Source organism: Aspergillus uvarum, assembly GCF_003184745.1.
Source record: "Aspergillus uvarum CBS 121591 unplaced genomic scaffold BO82scaffold_30, whole genome shotgun sequence".
NCBI lineage: Eukaryota > Fungi > Ascomycota > Eurotiomycetes > Eurotiales > Aspergillaceae > Aspergillus > Aspergillus uvarum.
This window is the reverse complement of record NW_020291327.1, coordinates 385,588-396,097: the sequence shown is the minus strand read 5'-3', so window position 1 is coordinate 396,097 and position 10,510 is coordinate 385,588. Positions and strand designations below refer to the sequence as shown.

The 10,510-nt window shown below is 50.1% G+C and overlaps 1 protein-coding gene across 1 annotated transcript in view; it reads left to right on the top strand.

The window, feature by feature from the left end:
• Positions 1 to 7,496: 7,496 nt before the first annotated feature.
• The window catches only part of BO82DRAFT_94344 (uncharacterized protein), a 3,931-nt gene continuing 917 nt past the window's right edge, over positions 7,497 to 10,510 (top strand). Inside the window, exons 1-3 of the mRNA XM_025641677.1 lie at positions 7,497 to 8,147; positions 8,193 to 10,160; positions 10,217 to 10,510. The exon at positions 10,217 to 10,510 is cut by the window's right edge and continues 7 nt beyond it. Of these exons, the coding sequence (XP_025491582.1) occupies positions 7,635 to 8,147; positions 8,193 to 10,160; positions 10,217 to 10,510 (2,775 nt within the window). The 5' untranslated portion in view covers positions 7,497 to 7,634. The remainder of the gene's footprint in view (positions 8,148 to 8,192; positions 10,161 to 10,216) is intronic.

The window sequence follows — 10,510 nt, the reverse complement described above, 5'->3', positions numbered from 1 at the left end:
GTTTTCTCAGCTGCGAATGACGCGCCTGTTCTCCGTGCCCACTGCTCAATCCGGGGAATGTCCTCTTCCTGGATTCTCTTGATGTTATCCTCCACCGAGACACTGGTCCTCCACCGGAAATAATCATCAATAAACGCTGATGCCCCTCCGTTGCTGTCGACCGGTTGATCGACCAGGTCTGAATTATAGAATCCAAACAGAATGGGTGAGAGCGGGGATCCCTGCGCTAGCCCTGCATTTTCTAGAGGGGTATTGTCTGATTCGAAGTCATCAAGTGTTATGCTGGCTGATCGACTCGCCATGAAGCTGGAGATCCACTGTTGAGCCTTTGACGGTATCCCCTTCGCTCGCAGGCGCGCGTCGAGAGTAGTCTTACTAACCCCGTTGAAGGCACCTTTCAGGTCAAATGCAATCAGCGTCACTACTCTCAATCGCACCCATGCTCGATCGATCGCGTTCGCGAGCACCAGCAGGGCTTGCTCGGTATTCCGTCCCGGCCTGCCTCCATATTAAGTGTCAGGGAGCAGCTTGTATTTCTCTGCCCAGTACAAGAGTCTTCGGGCCAAAACGGCTTCTAGCAACTTTCCCAGTGTGTTGAGCAAGGAGATCGGGCGATACGCCCCCGGCATGGAGTAATCCGGCTTGCCGGGCTTGCGGAGCACGATAATCCGCGCTTGTTTCCATTCTCTCGGGTAGTATCCCAGGTCCACCGATCTTGTGAAGATAGTGGTGATTATGTCCTTAAGAAATGTCCACAGGTTCTTCCAGACCAGCATGGGGATTCCGTCTCGGCCCGGGGCTGTAGTCCCCTTTGCCACCCGGAGAGACCGGAAGACCTCTTCCTCAGTGATCGCCTCCCATGGCAGTTCTTCGGCCGGGTTGACCTCTTCGCTTTCCGGTTCGGACATCTTCGGAAAGAAGGTTTCAAGAAATGCTTCCGCCTTGCGTTGGTTGTCAGTTATCTCCTCGGCTCCTACTTGGATAGCTGGGATGCTCATATACGCGTCCCGGGGGCGCATGTAGGTGGCTGCTTTCCATATCTGGCCTTCCCCTGCTTTGTCCAGGAACTCTTTCCAGTGGGTTGCTTTTGCTTTTTCCACAGCTCTCGTCCACTTTCTTCTCTTCTCGCGCATTATCTCAAACATGGACTTTGTATTTGGGTGATTAGATCCCAAGGTAGCACATCCATCTTGCCACTTTCTTCGGGCTTGGTTGGCTTCCACCTGCTGAGTCTTAAGTTCGGGAGTGAACCAGCGTTTCGAGTACGGGCATGGCGCCTGTACCGGTACGTGTCGGTCTAGAGCCGCTGTTGTGGTTTGAATCAGCTTTCCTACCGCGCGGTCTAAGTCTCTGTTTGTCCGGATCTTCGGGCACTGGTCTATCTCTCTTAGTATATTTTGCCCCACTCGAGACCAGTCCGCACGGTTGTATGCTCGTTTTGGCTTGGGCTTCTTCGCCTGCTCCGGATGAAGGCTCCATTCCGAGTATGTTGCTCGATGGTCTGATCCGTAGTTTTCATGGTACAAATAGCACTTGACCAGCCGTGTCATATCGTTAGTAAGTGTAAGGTCCAGCACTGAAGTTGTGCCAGGTTTACTGAGGGACCAGAATGTTGTTTCCCCAGGACCCAGGCACCACTGTAGCTCCAGGTGGTGGAAAAAGTTGATTAGTTCGTCCGCGTGCGCTGCAAACCGATGGTGTACTTCGCGGTGGCTCCATACTGGGTGGTGGCGATTGAAATCTCCTGCCAGAATTAGTTTAGTTGTGCGATCGCCTGATTCGCTATTCTGTTGAATAGTCTGTTGGATTTTTGTTAGGACTTAAGAGGCGCTGCTCGCTTCGAAGGCCTCGTGCATCTCGATCGGTGGAATATAGATTGAGAACACCAGGTACTGTAGTTCGGGAGTCCATATTTTGACAGCTACCACATCTCGGTGGTCGCAGTGGACCTGGCGATGGGAAGATGTGGAGATTCTTCGGTTGACATAAACAAGACTGCGCGGCTGTTTTGCCTCGGTACCTGGTTCGTTAATAGCCGTGGGTCGATAGAGTCTCCATGCGCTGTGGTTGACGTGGGTGTTGTATGCCGTTTTTGGTGGTTCCTAGATCAGGAGTATATCTAGATTTTGGGTGGTGTGGTCATTGATAAGGGCCTCCATTCCTGCCCTGGATTTCATCATGTTCAACTGTAAGATACGGAGGTTTGCTGTCATTGAGAAAGCCCGGGGGTTGAGGATGCCTGGCACATCCGGTCGCCTGTCGGGTGTTCTCCATTGCAGTCTGAGCATCGTGGTCTTATGCCGGGGAAGCAGTATCGCTGATCGTGTTGGCCTGCGCAGTACCCGCATTTAACCTGTTCCTTACACGACCATGCTAAATGGCCGAATTGCTGGCACCGCCGGCATCGCTTCTTTTCCACCCGGTAGGCCTCAACGCTCCCGATGAACCTCTGTCCTACCAGCAGTCCGTTGTTGATGATCCATTCGGCGGCCTCGGGTGTATCTAGCCAGATTCCCATGGATGCCGATTTGCCTAGTGGTCTGTCTTTCTTCTTCAGCCATGCAATGTCCTCGATCTGGAACTTCTTGTCGTCGAGGTCGTTCTCGGTCGCGATCTTTCTTATTCCTTGTTTCTTTTCGCTGTCCAGATCGAAATCCTCGGTCGGAACTCGGTGGACCACGATCCCAAACCGTGGTTTAACTACTTTGGTATTGTTCCCCAGCTCGTCCAACCACTCAGTGCTGTTCCGGGCAGCCTCTGCAGACTGCGTATCCCGGAATCGGATAATATAGCCGGTTTTGGTGGTGCCAACCCCAGCAACTTGGACATCTTTGGTAGTCTCTGCGTTCAGAAGGGCAGTACGGATATGAGTGTTTGCTGCTTCTGTTGGCAGGGCTCTCGAGAATCGGTCGTTGTCGACGTCCTGGTCTAAGGTCGGTGCGGTGCTGATTCGGACACAGTTGGGTTCCTTTCTGGGGCGTGGGACTGTCTTCTTGGGGTCTGGCAGCGGGTGGCCCGCGGCTACTTCCGCCCACGACCTGTTCAGGCGGCCGCTCGGCGGTTGGGCCTCCAATTTGGATCGGAGGGCTTGGATTTCCTCGTGCAGACTTCCATTCTGGGCTTGTAGCTCTCTCTGGTTGTGTTTCACTTCCTTCAGCTCCGCCCTGGTGGCTTGGATCAACGCGGTTTGCTTCTCGATGGTGTGTTGCAGGTGTTCAATAATCTGTCGGATTTCCTTTGTAGTCACCCGGGGTGTGTTGGGGCCGGCAGTGCGTGGTTCGATTATTAGGGAGTTCGCCTGGTCCTGGTGGTTATCTGCGCGTGTCTGTCTCCGTGTCTTGCGCGTGGTCGTTGATTCAGAGTTTTCCAGCGCGTCATTCCCCGTCAGTCCCGGTGTGGTCGTGCTCCCAAGGGGCTCGGGAGCACCCGCGGGTGGGTCCGCCATCGCGATAATTCCCGCTCGGCACACAACAATCGTTTTATATCGTGTTAATATCAACCAGCAATCCGAATTCTCTCCTCCTGCTCTCCTGATCTAGTCTATTACAGACAATTTCATTTTGAGTTTCCGAAGTATACTCTTCGAGATTATTCTCGAACCCTTATGCCAAGAGACGCTAAGCCATATATAGACTATGCATATTTATGCCTGTATCGTATCTTCGGGGCGTAAGGACCTTACAGTGACCTGATGTATTTGTTTCATGAACGCCCGTCATGGTGATACAGGCTTCTGGAAGGTTCGAAGAAGCAAACTATGCAAAATCTCGGAGGCACTCTGAAACACGCAACCTCGAGACGCTTCCCAAATCAACTTCTCATCTAACTCCCACCCTATTCAGCCCGTCTTCGGGGGGGCGATAGCTCGCTAATCATCAACTGACTTGTCAGACAGGCAGTGGGCGCGATACTGTATCGTATTTGCTAGCCGCAACCACCCATGGTAGCCCTGATACAACACGAACAAGTATTGGCTACCCATCTACAGTCTTACCAGGTACTAACAACACAATGGTGACAGCAGTTATCCTCTTTTAGGGAACTATGAGCAGTCCCTCTCAACCTTTCAGCTATTGGGAAGCAACCCCGCGGTATGCCCCTACTCCTGGTGACTTCGGCCGTTCCCCTGCCTCGTCCATATACAGTCCCTCCTCTCCCCTGCATCAACCGCAGTCCGATAAGCTCGAGTTAGTCCAACTGTCTGATTGGGAGGAGGGGAAACCTTACGATGAAGACCCACCTATCTACCTCCACTACTCGATCGAGTGGAAGATTACCGTAAACAACCGAGTGGTGGCCAAAGATACGGAACCAGACCTGGTTTTAGCCCCTAGTGCTTACTGGGTCAAGGTTTTGAGGCAGAAGCTTGAGAGTCGGGTCAAAACGAAGACTCCGCGTAGCAGACGTGTCAGGTCAGAAGACACAGCAGTGGTGGTGTCAGTAAATGATCGCTCCCAACGTGATCTCAATAAATGGTTCGAGAAGACTAGCATTGAATGGTCGGCTGTGGAGCAGCAGCTCGTCAAATGGAGCAACTTGTTCCGTCTAGGCAAGAAACTCACCTTAGGCATCTCATTCAACTATGTGGATGATGAATATTCGCCCGCATCAGGCAACGACAAGAGGGGAACCAGATCTGTGACCCGGAAAATGCTTGCTGACCGTGATGCTCAGATTAATGCTGAAAGCACTTCGGGGCAAGCTCCAGCTTGGGACCACGTCTATAGACTGATGCGTTGCCCTGGAAAACCTTGTGACCTGGGCAAATGGTGCTGGCAAGATCCTATGGGCAAGAAGCATTACAGCCTTAAGACCCATCATTTGATTGATTTGGTTAAATACGTCCGAGACGAGCATGGCACTCTAGAAACCCATGATGATGTTCCTGACCGGATTCGTGAACAGCTCTATGCAGAAGAACAACAGAGGAGTCGGAGTCGCGTTCAGAAGGGTTCGTCCGTGAACACTTCGACTGGAAATCCCATCAACATCAATGTTTTACCCACCCAGCCTTCTCAATCTCCTATGCTAGCTGACACGCCTGTCACGACCCAGCTTCAACCACCAGCTAAGGAAAAGCTGAAGATCCGCGGCCCTCGGGACACAGCCGTGAGAATTTATTGTGAATGGCAAGAATCGAACGTAGTCGACGAAAATCTGAAGGCCAATTTTCGAAAAGCACGTGATCTGACAATCAGTAATGGATATGACCTCGAGCAATTTGATAGCGAACAGGACCCAGGGTTTTTCGTCGAATTTCTTAAAGACAATGGAGTCATAGTGGGTATTGCGCGACGTTTTGTCAGCGACATTAGAGACTGGGTTGAAGTATGTGAGGGACATTCAGAATGAGCCACGGTCTGAAGGTGGAAATATAAATCTTGGTGTGCGGGGTCTGTTCACCTGAAGATACCCAACCATGCTGATACAGTACAACTTACTTTTTTGTATTCCAGCATCTATTATAAAGTTATCAAAAATTAAGCGTATTCTTACTCATATGCAAGTCGAACAGGCGCTATCTAAATCACTAACAGCCCAATCATGCTTCTGTGACAGAGATGCACGAGTTCCGGAAATGGCCTCTTGCGCTTTGCTCTTTTGAACCCACAGCTTCCACACAGACTTCAAGGAAGTTGCGAAATCCCTGCTCAGGAAATGCCTGATACATTGCCCAACTCCTCTTAATATATGTTTTTAACTCGGCGAAGAACTCTTCAATAGGGTTGAGGTCGGGCGAGTAAGGGGGCAAGTATACTAGCTTGACCCCTGCCTCACGGCACATGGACTCAATCTGTTCAGAGTGATGAAAAGAGGCATTGTCCATGATAACCACAGATCTTGGCTGCGGCCACCTCCCACAATGTTGTAGCAGCCGCTTCATGAAATCTTCAAAGACCGCAGCGTCAGTCGATCCTTGAAAGACTTCAGAGAAAATGATACCATCTTGGGTATAGGCAGGTAAAATCTGATATCTCTGGTCTCGATGGAACCGGGAGGTCTGGGTCGGGGTCGTTCCCAAGGGAGACCAGCCTGTTCTTCGAAATCCTACGCGTTTGTCACACCCAGATTCATCAACGAATACAAGGTGGTATGATTGAAACTCGGAAAGGTTGTTGAGGTACAGGTCTCGAAGCTCTGCATTACGCTCCTTGGCCCTCGGTCGGGCAATTTTCCTCGACCATCCACTACTTATAAGAGCTCTCCTAATACTTGAAATCGTGACCTGAATTTCGAACTCTTTCCACAAAATCACCACCATCTCATCAAGGTATAATCCCGGATTCTCGTATAAGTGATCACAGAGAACTCGTAACATGTGAGGAGTGACAGTTTTGTGCCGTCCGACTCGGTTCGGAGGGGCTCTGGGGGTTCCAAAAAGGTCAAGGTTACGACGAATATTGGTGACTGACCGTTCACTGCATTGAGCTACCCTAGCGATTTCAGCATTAGTCAGCGGTTCTTTGCTAACGATCATGTCGCGAGCGATGTCGAGCTGCAAGGAAGATAGTCTTGGGGCCATCGTAATGCTGTTGTTAACGTCAACGTTTCCTTACCTCATTCAAAGGTAAGTCGGCTGTAGGTCTCGGCTTGTTTCAGTATTATCACGTGAATTCTTGGATAAGACACTCTTGATGACCTATGTTTTATGTACATTCAGAGGACACAATTATGCTTCTACAAGTGCATAACAAGGAGCTTGCCTAAATACGAACAAGCTAATAAGAGGGCCTACATTGCGCCCAGCCTCACTCTTCTCCTCTTTGCCCCTCTTTCTAGCGGCTTCCAGGCGAAGGGCTTTTATCCACCTTTTCATGTCTACATTTCGTTTGTATCCAGATCTTTGGTTGATAGACCAAAATCAGATTTGTATAAATAATTTAGCTTAAAGTATACTGTTTTGGGCTCCGCCATCACTAAATGCCCACAATGTCAGTTCCAGACCCGTTCCACTGTTGGTTGGAATGTGGTTCGCCGAACGCAATCCGTGGTCTTCCATGGAGATCTTCCGCAGTTATGCACAGCCGACTTTAACACAATTACAGAATACTTTATGCATAGTCACATAACCATTGGATTCCATTCCGATCAGGAACGTGGCGCTTCACTAAAGAGACCTGATCGCAGACCATGGGCTGAGACTTAGGTTCTTATATGTATTTTCAAGGAACAGGCCGGCTGTATCGTCCGAACCGATTGCCTCGGAGTGTAGGCTCATCCGCTCCGGACGTAAGCACATCCGGGTTGGATTGAACTGTCCGCGGGGTAAGGGGCTTGACTTGTAACCAGGAAGTGAGCGGAGGTAGCCGCACCTGCCGCTGTACCGTAAGTTGGAGGGACTTCGTTGTTTGACCATCGCTCGCGAATAGCTTTTGTTGTTGTTATATCATGCCCAACGCAACCATAACCCGCGAACGTCAACGCGAGCGAGGGAAGAGTATGGCCCGTTGAACAGGCCGCTTTGCAGGCCGTGGCTGGCTGACGACCACAACCCCTGTCACTTGCACAGCCTCCAACCTCTCAGGGCCTACATAAGGAAGGTACTTCCCCTCCTTTTAGCGCCCAACTTGGCTTCACGATTTCACTAGCTAATTCCTCGACCTGTCATCACAAAGCGATCTCCTCGTTTGACGATGGCTGATCCTCGTACCGGTCCGGCCCACAGAACGATGCGCAGCGTATTCGGATGCTTAAAGAATGCCTTGACAGGACGAAGCAACGACAAAGGTACTCTTTCGACTTTTCCAGATCCCAGCACGCCAGCGCTCACCACCCCGCCCAGCGGCTCAGCCAAGCGCGACGCTGGTAATTCTAAAACTAAAGACTACAATGCAAGAGATCACTGGAAGGCGGCGTACGACGCGCTAAGCGAGGGTGACCGGAACACTCTAACAACAATCCTCCCTGTGATGACAACCGAGCCTCAGGATGCTGGTCGAGCACGGACTAGAGAGATACTTGACCAGGTAGTCAAGGCGACAGAGACCCAGTATAAGGAGGATCCAAGAAAGAATAACACTCGGGAAACAGCCCATAAAATATTAAACTGTGTGCTTTCCTTTCAGGATGTTGTTAACAATGTAGGGAAATTCGACCCGACCGGGTACGCTTCAAGTGCTTGGGCGATAGTCTCTCTCGGATTGACAGTAGGTCATCTCGCTGAGAAAACCAAACATGAGCTAATAACCTAGATGGCCAAGAACCATGCGGACCTACGGGACGCCCTGCTTGACTCCTCCGGGCACCTGGCGGATTTGTTGGCTCGTTGTGCCTTTGTTGAAGACCAATTCTATCGTGAAGTCGAGGCAACCATAACTGTCGAAAATGTTGAAAAAGAAAAATCGATGATCCGGGTCTATGTGGCAATACTACAATACTCCGCCGAAGTGCGCAGGGCTCAACAGTTTGGCGTAGGGAGACACATTGTGGAGAGTATAGCGGCTGTAGCAAGCCAGCAACTCGCACAACTCAAAACCTCGATCCAGGGGGAGGAGACCCACTTACATCACTGGCTGCTCCTTGATCAGCATCTTCACCGGAAAGCTGAGGCAGACGCCATTCTGACTCAGATCGACACATTGATGATGGAGATTGAAAAAGTGCACAAAGCCGTTGACATGTTGAATCTCCCTTCTGCTGATGGAGCATTTTTTGACTCTTTTGAAGACCAACATGAGGACGAATGTCTTCCTGGAACGCGAGAAGCATTGCTGCAACAAGTGAAGGACTGGGGAAGGTCAAGTGATAAATGCATATTCTGGCTGAGTGGAATGGCAGGGACTGGCAAGTCCACTATTGCAAGAACAGTAGCTCGATCGTTTAAGAAAGATGGTATCCTCGGGGCAACTTTCTTTTTCAAAAGAGGCGAGGGAGACAGGGGCTCAGCTGACAAGTTATTCCCAACAATTGTGGCGCAATTAGCAGTCCACATTCCTCAAATGATCGTCGGCATCCGAAAAGCCATAGATGATGATCCTGCGATCGCGAGAAAATCGCTTCGAGAGCAGTTCGATAAGCTTATATTGCAGCCGTTACTCGCCGTGGATCGGAGCCAATCAAGTACTTCCCCAGTGGTTGTCATCGACGCCCTAGATGAGTGCGAGCGGGAGAAAGACGTGGAAGTCATCCTCGAACTTTTACCAAAGGTCGAGAAGGCAACATGCCTGAGGCTTCGATTCTTCTTGACGAGTCGACCAGAGTCACCTATTCGCTTCGGGTTTGATAAAATTGATCAAAGCGATTATCAGAATACGATCTTACAGAACTTGGATGATGAGGTGATAAGGCATGATATTACTCTATATCTCAGAAAAGAATTCCGCCGAATCAGTCAAAAGCGCCACCGTGATTTACCTCCCGATTGGCCTGGTGCGGCAAGAATTGACGGTCTAGCTGCAATGGCTGTTCCACTGTTCATCTTCGCAGCCACGGTGTGTCGTTTTGTGGCTGATAAGAGATGGAACCCAGAAAGACGACTGCAGCAATTCTTCGAGGATTCGCCCGGATCCAAGATGGACAAAACATACCGACCAATTTTGAATCAACTATTCGCCGAGGATGATAGCGATAGGGATCAGCTGGTGGAAGAATTCCAGAAGACTATTGGTGTGATTATTCTCCTTGCTACTCCGCTCTCGTTAGGTGCTCTTGCGGAACTTCTCGAGATGCCAGAAGATAAAATCAGCACCCGGCTAGACACGTTTCATTCGGTTCTGACCATACCTGACAATCCTAACCTACCCATACGAACTCTCCATCTGTCCTTCCACGACTATCTGGTGGATAAGCGTACGAAAGCCCAAGAGTCCACGTTCCGGTTCTGGGTAGACACGAAGAAGAAGCAAGAGTTCATAGCTGGACAATGTCTTGCTGTTATGCGTCGTTTGCTTAGAAAGAATATTTGCAACCTGCCCAGTTACGGAATAAGCCGAAGCGAGATGGATTCTGCCTCCATAGCAAGATGTATCCCACCTGTCCTGCAGTACACCTGCCGTTATTGGGTTTACCATCTCGCCCAAAGCTCCCTCCCTGCCCAAATCGTTGACCAGATACTCGTGTTTCTGGAAGAGCACTTCCTTCATTGGTTGGAGGTAATGGCTATTTCAGGGCTAATATCCGAATGCTGTAATTCTCTGGATACATTACTTAAATTAATAAAGGTGAGCTCTCTTCCGAATGTGTGCGCAGCGAAGTGAGTAACGTTGGTCGAATATAGGATACATCAAAAACTTCTATATCTTTATTTCTCTCGGATGCTCGCAGGTATATCTACAAGTTTATAAATATTGTTGACGTGGCACCGCTGCAGCTGTACAGCTCTGGCTTGATTTTTGCACCACAAAGGTCGTTAATCAGGACGAATTTTGCGAGAGAGCTTCCCGATTGGTTATCCAGAGGCCCAAGAGTGGAGGAGAATTGGAGTCCGGAATTGCAAACCTTAGAGGGCCATTCCGACTCGGTTCACTCGGTCGCCTTCTCACAAGATGGCCAGCTTCTAGCATCGGGCTCT